The 15,424-nt window shown below is 44.1% G+C and overlaps 1 protein-coding gene across 3 annotated transcripts in view; it reads left to right on the top strand.

Moving 5' to 3' along the window:
- The window catches only part of SEMA6A (semaphorin 6A), a 129,429-nt gene that overhangs the window by 52,343 nt on the left and 61,662 nt on the right, over window positions 1-15,424 (top strand). For all 3 annotated transcript variants that reach the window (XM_060143457.1, XM_060143456.1, XM_060143455.1), the window contains exon 2: window positions 13,747-13,884. In XM_060143457.1, the coding sequence (XP_059999440.1) occupies window positions 13,785-13,884 (100 nt within the window). In that variant the 5' untranslated portion in view covers window positions 13,747-13,784. The remainder of the gene's footprint in view (window positions 1-13,746; window positions 13,885-15,424) is intronic.

The following is a 15,424-nucleotide window of genomic DNA, read 5'->3' as shown; positions in this document are numbered from 1 at the left end:
GGGCAAGTCCCTAAGGCAGGAATGAGAGCTGTGTGTTGGAGGAAACCCAAGCTGAGAGGCTGGAGCAGAGTGGGCAATGGTGGGGTGGAACAAGATAGGGTCAGGGAGGTAGGTGAAGCCCTTTGCACCCAGGATAGAGGGTTTCAACTGTGTTGTAAATGTAGTAAGAAATCACTAGAGAGTTTTATGCAGGGGAGGCCATGACCTGATCTACGTTTTTAAAAGACCATCAGTTGCTGCATGGACAGTAAATGGATGGAGGGCCAAGTGGAAGTAGGGAGATTAATGAGGAAGCTACTGTAGTAGTCCAGGCAGGAGCTGATGGAGGGTCAGATGATCATAGGCAGCATGTAGAGAAGAGGAGAGGTTTGACAGGTGTTTGGGTTGTAGAATCAATGCCAGGATGTTCTCTCTCAGTCCTAAGAACTCTCGTATTTCTTTTTTTTTTTTTTTTGCCGTACGCGGGCCTCTCACTGTTGTGGCCTCTCCCGTTGCGGAGCACAGGCTCCAGACGCGCAGGCCCAGCGGTCATGGCTCACGGGCCCAGCCGCTCTGCGGCATGTGGGATCTTCCCAGACCGGGGCACGAACCCGCGTCCCCTGCATCAGCAGGCGGACTCTCAACCACCGCGCCACCAGGGAAGCCCTCTCGTATTTCTTTACATGCTTTCTATAAACACTTTGTTAGAGCTTCTCCTGTACTATTTCCTATAGCAGTCTGGGGGCTCCTCAAAGGCAGAACCCCAAGACCGACCCATGACCTGGGTCTCCCCCACTGCCCCAGCACAGTGCTTTGCTGGCTCACATCAGACTCTTGAGTGAATGAACAGATGAGTGAATGAGTCAAGGTGAACCATCAACAAAGGCAGTTTCTTACTTTACTTTCAGTGCCTACACACTTGTAAGATATTTTCTCGCGTCTCATGTTCTTACTGGTATAACTCCCGAAACATTAAAGAAATTATCCGTGATGCACAAAAGGAATGCTCCCTTGGAGTAAAAGTACTTGCAAAACATGGGAAAATTACTAATAACGACTCTCAACCTTCAAATACACCTTCTGTGTGAGGGAGGAGGAGGCATCCGTAAGTCCCTCACTTGCAGATGGGGAAGCAGTGCCCCAGTGGGGGTTATCTTGCCCTCGTGCCCTGTAGCACCATGCTCCCTTCTCACTGAAGATTCTGGAGGAGACTCAGCCTTGCTTACTCATTTTAGTGCTGCTGGAAAGGACTGATTTTTTTTTTTTTTTTTTTTTTTTTTTTTTTGCGGTACACGGGCCTCTCACTGTTGTGGCCTCTCCCGCTGCGGAGCACAGGCTCCGGACGCGCAGGCTCAGCGGCCATGGCTCACGGGCCCAGCCGCTCCGCGGCATGTGGGATCTTCCCGGACCGGGGCACGAACCCGCGTCCCCCGCATCGGCAGGCGGACTCCCAACCACTGCGCCAGCAGGGAAGCCCAGGACTGATTATCAAACAGATATTCGAGGAGCACGTCTGCCTATTCTTGCCTAACACTTCAGAATGACTTTTCTGTTTTTTACTCTTTGGAGAGGTGAAGGCTCTGTGAACTGCACAGGAAGAATATTGCTACTTGAGTAGAACATAATTCTGCCATAGTCTTTTAGTTATTCAGAGTGAAGCGGGGCGATCTCCCCTTCAGGAAGAAGTTCCCGTATTATCCCCTCTCCATGTGTTCCACAGCTGTGTTTTTTCCATCTCACGGCTCAGCCCTTTAGAATCCTCACCAGTGAAAGCCTGGGTGACCCAGATGGACCTCTGTGCTTTCCAGTAACCAGGCGATGAGCTTTCAGAGCCATTTATGCACTTCCTGCACCTCCACTTCCTCCCCGGAAAGGTGAGCCTGTGCCTGCATGGCTCCTGGGGTGACAGCTGCCCGGGCACGCCTGCTGGGCTGGGCACAGGTCACACACTCACTTTCTCTCTGATTTATCGTGTCCCCTTTGTCTAACCCCAGCACTTTAATTTGGTTTCTGCCTGTCACACTCAAGCTTATTGAATAATTTCACTTTTCCTCCTGATTCTGGACTCTCTCACAGAAATGGTAATTATACTGATCGTCTGCCATGCTATTAATTACGGGAATGGTGGTTTATTTATTTATTTATTTTTAGATTCGGAGGCTAATTGCTGACGGCCATGTGCTGTCTTCCCTCCAGATAATCTAGACTGCAGCGATTAACCTGGTGTCCAGGTTATCTGCTGTTAACCATTTGCCTCCATTTTATCCCAGAGTTAGGACCGATGACCATCGTGCCTGATGCCCCCTACCCCTTTAGTGAGGAAGAAAGGAGGGGGACCGTTTGTGGAAGAGCCCCTCAGACAGGAAGGGAAGAGAGTATGCCCTCCTCCTCAGCCACCCCACCCGCCCAAGGTAATAGCTGTCCTCCCGAAATATTCTTGAAATTCAGATTCTTCACGGTATTACTTAATCCTTCAACCTACTGGTGTTCTCCATGGAAAGAAAATTGCAGGTGACTGAAAATTAAAGGCAGGTACATATAACAAAGCAAAGGGCTGACACTGCCAGCCCGCAGTTCCCTCTGATTATAGCGACTGGAGAAAGCCATTACCAGGGTCATTCCATGGGCGAGAGAGAGTACAGGATGCAGACCTTATGGACATTCCTTTGGAGAAACCACCACCAACTGCACAAAAAAGCCTGCTGAAGTCTTATCCATTTAACCCAGAGAGAGGAAGGAGTGCTGAACTGCCTGTAGCTGGCTGTTCGGTGGGAGGAAAACCCTCACCCAGGCGAGGGCTGCTGCGCCTGGTGAGGCTGTCACCTTCTGCTACTGCTGGACGTCATCGCTCACTCACGGGAGCCCTGGAGACCCTCTCTACCAAGATCACCTCTACCTTGTGAGCATCACTCATCTTGGGGAAGCCTGCACCTATCAGTCCCTTGAATGGTTTCCGAGCCTGGGAGCCTGTCACTATGAGCACAGAATAGAGAAAATTAAGGCTAGATGACTCTGTCTGCAGTTCCTAATCTCCGAATTATTCTTGCAAGCGAAGTATAATAGGATATACATATTTTTTAATGAAATCAGATTACATTTTTTTAATTCTGTGAGAATCTCACGATACACCAAGGGTAATTAGAGAGCTGCTGGGCTTAGCAAAACCAGTGTTGGGGATTCTGCTCTAACGGATCTCCTTTTCCCTCGTTTGTTTTTTATCCTTGTTTTTTAATCTCTTCAGGGCCAAGTCTCTTTTTCAAAACCTTTCGAACAGATGCGCTTCAGAATTTAAAATTTTTCAGATTTTAGAAAGGTAACATGGGACATATCTCCCAGCGTGGGCAACATCCAGTAATCAAACCCATTAATGTTTTTGCAGTGAAATGTACAAATATTTATCCTAAGAGGGATAAAGTGTCATGCCACTGTAGGTCAAGTTCTGTTGCCCATTGAATAGGAAAAAACTCTTGGTTTTCGGGGTGGGGCGGGGGGTTGTTCTCGTTTTTAATTGCAAATGAGGGATTGTGTACCTGTATTTCAGACAGCAACTTGCTTGTTTTTCTTTAAACTAAAGGAGAAGTGAGGCATTTTAAAAAACAGCTACGGGGCTTCCCTGGTGGCGCAGTGGTTGAGAATCTACCTGCCAATGCAGGGGATACGGGTTCGAGCCCTGCTCTGGGAAGATCCCACATGCCGCGGAGCAACTAGGTTCGTGAGCCATGATTACCGAGCCTGCGCGTCTGGAGCCTGTGCTCTGCAACAAGAGAGGCCGCGATAGTCAGAGGCCCGCGCACCGCGATGAAGAGTGGCCCCCGCTTGCCGCAACTAGAGAAAGCCCTCGCACAGAAACGAAGACCCAACACAGCCATAAATAAATAAATAAATAAAATTTAAAAAAAACAAAAGACAAAAAAACAGCTACTACCACCAAAATAGTTCACCTGTGTGCTGACCACCTTCATCTCAGTGGATGGGGTTCAAATGTTTCTGTGCAGTGACCTTTAAGTCACCTGTGTGCGGAATCAAGTCACCAAGCGGTAGAGATATTTAAACAAACCCATAATTTCCTGGAGCTTACTCTCATTGGCCTTAAGGAAGCATATTTTCAGGATGTTTGGAAATAGCTAGTAATTTCGAGGGTAAGATTTCACACTAAAAACAAATGAACACTTTAGGGAATGGGTAACTAGTAAATAGTGCTTTCTCCACCCCAATTCAAACTGATACTGCTCTAAGTAAATCAAGCCAGACTAATGAGTCCCTTTTTATGCGTAGAGAACATGAACAAAGCCAATAAAGAAATCATTAATTCCAGAAAGATGTAGTGCTATCTACCAGATGCAATAATAAACTGAAATAGGTTTAAATGTATGGCTTTGCAGTTTCCCAGCAGTTTACTGGGACACAAAGTGGACTTTTTTTTCCTTTCAATAAATGAAATGAATTTCCTAAAGAATATAAGAAAATTGTGGAAATTCAAGAGACAACACTTCCATCTCATTTCTGTTCTGGGTGTGTCTAGACATACAGAAACATACAGATAGTCCACTGTGTTTGTAGATCTTCTACTGGTGCTAAGTACCAGTCAGCAGTATCATGCTTTGTTATGGAACAGATCCTGACATGATATTATGTCTCTCTCTATATACAATCAGAAGCTTGTAGTCAAATATAAAGTCTATTTTTGGCTTTCAAGGTACTGGGAGAGCATCAGAGGTCACAGAGAAAGACAAGCAATACAGTGAAAGATGGCATGCAGTAAACACCAGAGAAACGGATTCAAAAAGTTTAGCTCAAGGAAATGTTTTTCACTCCCTGATCTTGAGACTTTTTACCAAAAAAGCAGTAAGAATTTGTAGCGTTCTGTTAAAGTTTCAATCATCCATGCTTGGTGATACTGTTATTTGGGACTGTTATTCAGAACTCAAAGGAGAGACGTGCAGGTTGTTTTTAATTCTCTCCAAGTCATGTCTGAAGTTGACCTCCCCTTCAAAACCAGGAAGGGTCAGCCACCTGAGCCTGAGAGATATGGCTGGGAGACTGCCGTAGCCACCTGAACCTGAGAGATACGGCTGGGAGATTCTGTTTTCTGTAAACCACACTGACAGCAAACAGAGGAGAAATTACGAGGGGGAGTCATCTTGGCAAAGGGCAGCCATTGCTCTGCTTCGGTTTAAACCAGCTCAGGATTTTGACAAAGGTTCACGGAAAACTCCAGTCGCTAATATCCCTAGTTTGTTCCCTTAAAAGTTGCTCTGCAAGTATCTTTCTAAGGGCTGGCAAAAAGTGCCTTCAGTTTAGGCATATTATGTTTGCCCTCTTTCATCTTTAATGAAATTACAAATGTACAGAAAGCTAGGGAGAATAATGTGACAATAACTCAAAGAATAAATACCAATATTCCCAGCTGTTACCTCAGAGTTCTCCTCCCCACACTACTACTTCTTCTTCTGTCATATTCTTAGAAGAAAAAAGCCATCAGATACCATCTTTATTCTGAGTTATATTCTTTAAACCAAACTTTGGGTGAAATGAAAAAACATCCATCCATTACTTCAGACAAATATTTGAAACTCCTTAATCAAAGAGGGAAATGGTCCAGTTTGAAAGTGTCTGAAGTCCAACTGGCATGGAGTTGTCCGTTTCAATGCCCTGCTCTCCAGATCTGGTCCTTCTACCCGATATGTCTCCCCAGCCGCCTCTCCTCTAACCGCCCCAGTCCTCAGTGAACAATCACGCAACGTGCCATGGCTTCCTCCAAACAGAGGCCTTCGCTGAGCTTCCCACCTGCGTCCCTCTGCAACACGTTCACCCTCCAGATAGTATTCTCCCCAACAGAACTTTCATTTCTTTTGGAAAAATTATTGTTTGTGTGTTCTATTTTTGGTCAATGATCTGGAACTGTCAGGCCCACCTACTAAACAGCAAGGTCCTAGAGGGTAAGGGATCTATTTTTTCCATCTCTGTCTCAGCACCTAGCACAGGAGCCTGGCTCCCAGCAGAAAGCAGGGAATCAGTGAGAGGGAAAGCAAGCGATGGAAGTAATGAACACCAGGCAGCAAGCCAAGGAGAAATGAATGAGTCTTGGCTTCCTTTCTGAAAGCTGCGTAATGTAGGGACAGAGCTCGGTGCTGGAGCCAGGAGTCCTCAGTGGCGGCTCAGCTTGGCCACTTTTGAGCTGCACCACATTTGGCAAATGATCTCACTTCTCAGGGCCTCAGTTTCCTTAACAGCAGAACAAAGCGGGTATTTGTTTCTGTCTCTGGAGCATATGTTTAAGGTCAGCGCTATTGTAAAAGTTGAGAAAGATGGAGATGGCAAAAAGCTGAGGTGTGACATGGGTAAACATGCTGGCGACTGTGGCAGCTTTTTGAGATCAAGGTGGTTTTCCACAGGATATTCTGCACAGATTGCTGAGATCACGCCTATCACTGCAGAGCCCTAATGAGTCATGAGACTGTACCTGAAACATCCAAGCAAAGTGCCTTAAATGCACTGTCTCAAGCATTTACGGGATAGGGAGAGCATTGGTAGAAAGAAAGAAAACGATCATGACAAAGGATCACCTGAAAGACAAGACTCGCCTTCTCTCCTCAAAAGATCATAGGTTTACAACCAACTTTTATTTTCCTAAAAAAGAAAATTTTTTTCTAAAAAGACTTCTGAATTCACAGCTGTTTTCTCTCTCCTTTGTGACAGCGGTTTCAGATCAAATTGGAACATCTATTATACACAGTCGATATTTATTATTATACTCCACTGAATGCCATCGTCCTTCTCCAAAATGTGTTGGAGTTAGGTCTGTGGCATTTCCCTTGCCTCTGAAATGGGAGCTTTCATGTCTCTGTTAATGGCTGAGGAGAAGATAAAGATCAAATGCTTTATTAAAAGGCTAAAGCTGTTTTTCTCATTTGCATAAAACTTATACCTTAATGCGGTGTCACCAAACAGGTGGCCAGCGTGACCCCTGAAGACTGGGTACAGTGGACATTTCAACCAGGATCAACGGGCCCAAGTTGTTCCTAACTCCATCTGGGAGGAGTCCTTCTGTGGCCTGGCCGTGCTTGCCGTGGACAGCAGCATCCTCGTAATGCTGCAGCCCTTGAAACAGGGCAGTCCAGGCCAGCGAAGGAAACCTGCTGTTTGAACACTCCTTGATTCCTGAACTGTCCCTCTGGTGCAGGAATAACCAGCCGTCTTCAGCATTCAGCAAGCTGGGTTTTCTGCACCAACATCTGCTCTCCCACCTCTCTCTGGGCAGAGGTTCCCTACTCGGATTTGAGAGGTATCCAAATCTGTTTATCCTCTCAGCTCCTAAAACAGGCAACTTTGATTTTATCCTTCATAACAGACGTTGTTCTCTTTGGTGTATTTATTTTAAAACATCACTCTTGAGGGGGCTGCAAGCAGGCACGTGGTTCCACTTAACCCAGTGGTGTCACGAGATCATCAATTCCTCCTAAAACCGTGGTTGAAAAGCATTTGCATCTTTCTATCACCTTAAGCCTGCAATCGCAGGGCCACAAAGTGGAATGAGCCTTCGCATGCCTACACATTTGCAAGCGACTCTGTACTCCTTTTATAGATTTATTATTACTGAAGCCATTAGGGACTTTCAGCCACTCTGTCCACGGAAGCATAGATGCATCAACCTATACTCAACTATGATCTTAAGTGCAGTTTCCATTTATGCCAGCCTCTCTCTCTTCCCAGCCTTCCTTCTGTTCCCCTTTCCCTGACATTCTGGGAAGGACATCAACTGTGGCATCACATAGCCCTGGCTTGGCAACCTGGCCTTCTGTTTTTACTGATGTGCTATAGATATTGACTGGACATGTTACTTAACCTCTGTGAGCCTCAGTTTCCTTGTGTGCACAATGGAGAGGATAAGGCCTGTCTCTCTGGATTGCTGTAATATTTAAATAAAATAACACGCATGTGTACGTCATACGTAGAAGGTGCTCAGTAAACTTTCACTTCCACCCCACCCTTTCACCGATGTCCACACTGATCTTTTCCTCTGCACCTGTGCGAGTGCTGTGATTCACATTTTTTTTAAATCACACAACACGAGCTGTGCCATCCTGAGACAGACTCTCCTGCCTCTCCCAGACACCCACCTCCAGAGCTGGGAAGCTTAGGGGCCGGCAAGGAGAAGAAGAAGAGAGCTGCTTCTCCTGCTGAAGACACAGAACCCCAGCTGCTACTCTGAGAATTTAAGGAATTCCAAGAGAAACTATTCAAATAAGGCAATTTTTAGTATCTCAACTGAAGAATAAACAGACATTTATGGAGGACTACCATTTTTACGTGCAGTATCTCACAGCTAATCTTGAGACGCTCTTTTTCCCCACTCTGAAGTTGAGGAAACTGAGGCTCAGAGATCTTCCGCATCTTGCCAGAGGTCCCAGCTAATAAGTGGAGCAGAGGCATTCAAATCCTGTGTTTTTACCCTCTGCTCCCGCTGCCTCCCTGTACGATTAGCGATCGTTTGATTTCTCGGAAAAGCTTTTACGCCAGTTTCAAGTCAGATTTTTAAAGATACTCCCGTTGTGAAAACAAAGATGATGATGGATGAGGTCAGAAGGCTGGAGCAATAAAAATGAAAATGTTATCTTAGCGTAAAACCCGACTAAACTCCGAATATGACTCAGCGGTAATAATGGTGGTTCTCTTTGGCCAGGGTAGAACTACTTAATGGACTTGAACTTTGTCCTGATGTTGAAACTAGACAGAGTCACAGTTCTTTGCTCCAGCCTGACTAACTTTCTACAACTTGTGTGCTCTGCCTAGAGCAGTCCCCCAAGAGCAAAGTTGAAGAGAACCTGTTCCATCCCTCCTGTTTGCCACATGCAGTACCACACAGTGACACACTGATGGCTCCTTGAGTTTCCAAACCACATGCAGTTTAGGGGCAACCAGGAAAGGGTATAGAAAAAACCCAGCCCTGTTCTCTTTGGAAAGATCACTGCCCAAGTGCACAGAGCTTGTCCTGCCCCCGCCCTGCCATCATCTCAGAGGGTGGCGGACAGAACCGCCACCAGAGCCCAACTGCATCTCCCGCTGTCTCGAGCTCCAGTACCCCACCCTGCGTCGATGCCTACTCCTCCCGTCCCAGCCCCACACCTCCAGAAGGTGTCCGTGGCCTTGCAGTGTCCGAGCTCAGGGTCACTTCATGTACTATCCTCCTGAGTCACCATCTGGTACCCAATCCTTTCTTCACTAGGGCAGAATCGCCTAGAATTGTACAGTCTCAGAGTCCAGAGGAGTTTGATAGGCCATTATATTTTACATCCTTTCATTTTACTGGTGAGGATGCTAGGAGCCAGTGCAGCTACGAGACTGACCCAGGGTCACACCTTCCATCTATTAATGACGGCATGAATTAATGATTATCTCTGAAACTTCCTATTATGTCAGTAGAAAATGTGCTTTTTAAAAGAAGCATGGCAGCAAATAATTTTCCCCACAGAAAAAGAGAAGCGCCACCACCATGATTCCATCTCCATTTCTAGGCCACACTTAGAGTTACCATCAAGAGCACTTTGCATTTGCAAGTTTCCAGATAAATTATTTTTCTCATCATTACCACTTACTATTAAAATGTTCATTGGATACCAACATTCTGGAAGAATGGTTGTACCAAATCAGATACAAGCTATATCCGTACAGCCAAGTCCAAGTGCAAGTACACTGATGCATTGTCTGCTGCAGTTGGACACACAGAGGGTATGTGGGGCAGCCCAACTGGGTCTTTAAAACAAGCAATGTTCATTCACTTGTGTGTACAGACAATAACTGGGACTTCTATCTACCCCTCATACCCTTGTCGTAGTATAGAAGTCATTGTGTCTGGGACTTCCCTGGTTGCTCAGTGGTTAAGAATCTGCCTGCCAATGCAAGAGACACAGGTTCGAGCCCTGGTCCAGGAAGATCCCACATGCCGCGGAGAAACTAAGCCCATGCGCCACAACTACTGAGCCTGTGCTCTAGAGCCCACGAGCCACAACTACTGAAGCCTGCATGCCACAACTACTGAAGCCCGTGCACCTAGAACCTGCGCTCCGCAAGAAGGGAAGCCACGGCAATGAGAAGCCCGCACACTGCAATGAAGAGTAGCCCCCACTCACCGCAACTAGAGAAAGCCTGCACGCAGCAGCAAAGACCCAACACAGCTAAAAAGAAATGAAAAAAAAAGAAGAAGCAGCCATTGTGTCAGCAGAGCATAAAGCAAAGGGGATGTCACGAGAACCAGAAATGATTATGAAGTCAGATAATCAGGTCACAAATGGCCACATCTTACTTCTGATTAATCAGGCTAATTTCACAAGAGCCACTACTACCGAGAAGCCATGACAAACCCACCTGGCCAGAGTACGCCTCACACTTCCCCAATACTAGTTCTAATCCTCTGCCCACTACTCCCCAAATCCTGCCCCAGAAAATTGTACTTGGGCTCACAAACTGGTAGGACTTGGCCAAAGGTGACTCACAGAGAAGAAAAAACTAAGTTAGGTGCCAACATTTAGAGAAAAAAAAAAAATAGGAGGTTTAACATACAACTCCAGATTTCTGGCTTCTTAAGAAATAAAAATAAAAATCAGAGATCTGGCTTTGCGGGCCAACACTGCATAGGGCCTGCACTTCAGAGCTGAACAGCAGGTGCCCAGAGTAGAGGGGCTGGCCCTCCCCCAGTGGAAACATTCCCACCATTGTCTTAGGAAGCCTTTTTTACCCATTAACCTCACCTGCCTGTTCTTAAGGTTTTCCAGTGAACTTTCTGGGGTGGAGAAGAATAGGAATATCACTTTTTAGTGATGGTGTATTTTACAGAGGTCATTTCTCCTCAGGCTAAGAGTTATGGGAGGCTGAAACAATTGAGATGGACAATTCAGGCATAATGAGCTTCTTTTTGAAGTAAACGTTTTTGTTTAGAATCCTCATGTTGACAGTCTTCCCATGATCTAATTTTCTGGGTAGCTGATTAAGTCTAAGTCATTTTTAGCCTCTACAAGCACAGTCACAAAGAGAGAAATCGACAAGAGTCTGCAGATGCCTATAACTGTGCTATATGTGCGTACCGCTTTACAAAGTTTCAAGATCGCTTCAACAACCTCGTAGCAGCAGCCCAGCTAGCTCCAGATTTTGAACGCCGTGGAAAGTTCTTGTTTGTTTTTGTTCTGCTGGGCTAGCGCACGTCTGCGTGCTAAGGTCTTAGCAGGGAGACTCAGCCCCTGTTCAGCAGGATGGAAAATGACAATGTGATTGATTGGGATCTCGCCACAAAGTAATCATTTCAACAGGAAAATATACTGTCTACATATTTACAAGGGTTAGAGCCCAAAGTTGTGTAGGAAGGGAATAATACATCAAAACCTCAGCTGAAGAAAATTAGAAAGCGTTCGTATGGAATGGCCAAGATGAACTGGGACTGCCAGAACACTTTCACCCACATGATGTACATGTTAACAACCTGATGATACGATGACAGGAAGACACATAAAACAGATATTTTTCCTGGCAGAGAGCCCTTCTGTAAACCTGGAGATATTTAAATAACCCATCTTAGCCATGATCCTGGCTAGGATGAGGATTGAAAAAAAGCCATTGGATTGCATAACAGATTTCTTATGCATGCATTGCTCTTCCTGCCAGCTTCTGGGTTGGGTTGAGAATGTTGCATCAATCCATGCAATCTTAAGATGGAAAAAATTAAAACTGGGAGACAGACTAAAATAGCAGGACTCTGTCTCGTTAGCTTTAGGACATCTGTACAAAGATGAATGCAGTTATGGGAGGATACAGACTCCTTTGTCATGTCAAGAAAAATGAATCTTTAAAAGTATACCTGTATTCCCAAAGATTTCTAACGGAATGAGGATCAGCCTTTTGAGTCTCCATTATTCTTCCACGGCGTGCTGCAAACTCTCTGAGGTAATAGGCTTCTGTATAATACTATAATACTGCTCTTGAGCCCTCGGTAAATGTTGCCACTTCCTCTTCCCCGTATACTTTCTGACTGGTGGCTGGTTTATGTTTTACTCTTTTTTTTTTTTTTTAAATGTTTTACTTGCTCTTGTGACTGATTTCTCGCCTTTAATGTTACACTGAACAGAAGCTACGACAAGCAAAATCAGGGCACCACAGAGCTTCTTCCCTTTGGTTTTAGATTCTCCAGAATAGGAAGAACTAGCAAATGAATGAATGGACTGGTGCTTTTCACCTGTCTGTAAATACATGTTCGTGTCTCTTGGTTATGGACCGCCCTTGTGAACAAGTAATTATTTAAAGTTTAATTTTCATCTACACATCAGAGATGGAGATATGGAATTGCTCAGGCTTTTCTCTCAACCTCTCTCCCTCTTTGATTTTCAAGATAAAGCAAATTAATTAATGTGCACTTTTCGACTGAAGAAATGATTAAGACCCAGCTGTGTCTGTGAAATTATCAGTTGGGATGCAACACTCGGGACTTGTTAATGCTTTTTTTGGCAACGAAGAAGAGAGACACAGGTATCTCATATTAAGTGTGTTCTAAAAAGCATAAGTTAGCAGTTTGTTTGCCAGATTAACTTTCAAAGACATCTAAGTTACTAAGTTTGACTTTATTACACACGAATCTTAAATGATTGATGTACTACTGTGAAATAGCTTTGCTCAAAACAAGACCTTTGGCAGTCTACTTCAAAGGCTTTACTAAGATAAAAAGATAGCCCCATTTTACATTAATTTCCCTGATAGATCAACACTTACTTGAAATATGCCTGAGAATTATGCAATATGTACTGTCTTATGAGTTTCCTTTCACTGTATCCAGCAGCCCCATATGGGAATGTTTTTACTTCTAAGATTTAGAAGAATTTTTTCTACACATGAAGAGCATCTTTAAGAAAATGCAGATGGGTAAAACAGTATATTGGCATTTTTATTCACTACTGTTTCATTGCAAGGTAGTATCTGACACTAAAATATACAGAGATATGTTTAAAAATCAACAATACTATTTCAGGATGTGGTTTCAGGTGCTCCCTGTAACATTCTCCACAGAGTCTGAAAGGATCCATTTATTTCTTTTTAAACGTAGATTCTGTGATTTTATTTATGTCTAAGGTCACTACAGAATTACTACAGAATTACATAAATGAGTGAAAATCTCAACTAAGGGGTCAAGCAGGTAATGGAAATCAGTGAACTGGGCCAGTAGAGTGGGGACGGGGGTTGGTGAATGGGAGCATGGTGCTTGAAGGGAACTGGCATTTAGGTCATTATATCAGATATTTAATTTTTCAATACTGGGCAACTACTTCAAAATTTTGAAAGATTCTGGGCTGCCCAGACAACTCATGTCTGGGGATGGCATGCTGCTATAAACCTGCTGAGAAGAAAAAAGATGTATTTACCTTAAAAAAAAAAAAAAAAAAGCTTTCTAAATCATCCACATTTTTTGGAATGCTATTTCGTGACTGTGAAATAGCCACCCACAATGGCCTAACACCGACTCAGGACAAAGCAGTTAAGGCTCTGAGTTACTTGTTTGGTAGAAGCTTTGCAAAAGGGCCCAGATGCATGGGGAAGGAGGCTGCAGTGGGTAATGGACACGGGTTCCTTATGCAAAACACTGTCATCGGTGAATTCACAGTGGAAGAGACAGGAAACTGGAGCCCCTTTCTCTAAAAGTTATCTTCAAGCCCGTTTCATTTTATGGAGTGGAATAAAGCTGACTTGTAAAAGAAAGAAAAAAAAAATCCCTTCTTTGCTCTTTGGCAGGGTGAAGTAGAGAAATAAAGTCTCCCCGCTGAACTACTATGAGGTCAGAAGCCTTGCTGCTATATTTCACACTGCTACACTTCGCTGGGGCTGCTTTCCCAGAAGATTCTGAGCCAATCAGTATTTCGCATGGCAACTGTAAGTATCCACAATCTCACTCTCACTCTCACTCTCTCCCTCTGTGGGCACTTGAGCCTGCGTCAACAGGCAAAACATACAAATTAAACATTTCATGAAACAGGAAACTTGTTAGTCACTTTAACTTGTGTGGATGGCAGAGGTAGATAATTCAAGTCTAGCCAAAATTGGTGGGATGACTGTTCTGTAACTCCAATAAACGTGGTTGTGAGGATTTGAGACATCCCTCGATACCTCCAATGAAGTCTCAGTTACTACAAGGAGGCTGTGATCATGCCTGGAAACCAGCTATGGGAGAACATCACCGTCATTTGGGTGTTGCCAGTACTCCACATTTTCATAAGTAATTACGACAGAGGCATTGTTACAAGATAACAGAAAAGAAGACTGTTTTTGAGTACTTCAGAGACAAAAATGAACTTTTGTTTAGACTTAGAAGTTTCATCATTGCTAGATTTGGATAGAGAGATTCTGAATTCATAGTAGACTGACTTTTACTGCTTATAACTTTTTTCTTTTGATCTCTGCTTCATTGTCAAGGGTAGAAAGCAACATGATGAAAAAGTCAGTTTCCTCTTCAAAAAGAGGAAAGTTCTACCTGTGTGTGGGATGAAATAGACAATTACTTTTTTTTTTCCTTCTCTCCAAAAGATAAAATATTTTGTCACAGTAAAAGTGAAAGCATTTTACCCAAATATCTATCTTCACAGTAATAATCTCCAAACACTGAAGGAACCTTAAAAAAGTATTTGACAGTAATACTAGGATACTAAAGAGATCTACCCAGCTTTCTGCTGGACGGTCTAGGTTGTAAAAGGAAATAATTTTATATGAAGGGGAGGTGTCAAGCCTTGACAGCTTTGAGAACAAAAGTCAGGGTATGACTAAGGACCAAACTGTGTAGTTTGAGACCATCATTCTTGAAGTGGCAGAGTCCACCTAACTTAAGGTACCAAACCTTAATAAGCATTTATTTATGTCCATTTGAGGCAGGTATTCTATCTTTGGTGCCCCTGTACTGAAGAGACCCCGGGCCCAAATGTGCTGCTTCAGTGGACAGTCAAATCTTTGATAGGAGAGAGACATGAATTGTTTTAGCAACCTCCTTGATCAGTGGGTTAATGAAATTTCAGAGCAGTGAGGAAAAAGCACAAGACAATCCCATACTAAGCTTGATTGTGAGTGAAATATACTGAGGCTCTCTAGTAAGAGTGAGTCATGCTCAGATGCTACAGGGGTTTAAGGTGTAGGGGTCTGAGCATACATCTGTGAATGGATTACAAGTCATTATTTCCACCCCTCTCGCCCCCAAAACAACTGCCTTTTAAGTGTGACTCATCTCTCTTTTCTCCTTAGTTTCTCTGGAGGATTGCCAGTGCTCTGGAGATTGTAGGTTTAAAGGCAGAGAGATTTTTGAGGTGTAGGTATTTCCAAAGGTCAAATATTATAACAAATTGCCCACTCTCAGCTAAAGGGGAATTGCAGAAAAGGAGAAATACGCTCACTGACTCTCCAGGTCAGGGAAAATTCCAGATCACCC

Source organism: Lagenorhynchus albirostris, chromosome 3 (genome assembly GCF_949774975.1).
Source record: "Lagenorhynchus albirostris chromosome 3, mLagAlb1.1, whole genome shotgun sequence".
NCBI classification, from domain to species: domain Eukaryota; kingdom Metazoa; phylum Chordata; class Mammalia; order Artiodactyla; family Delphinidae; genus Lagenorhynchus; species Lagenorhynchus albirostris.
Note: the sequence above shows the minus strand (reverse complement) of the source record. Positions and strands in the feature narration are given on the sequence as shown.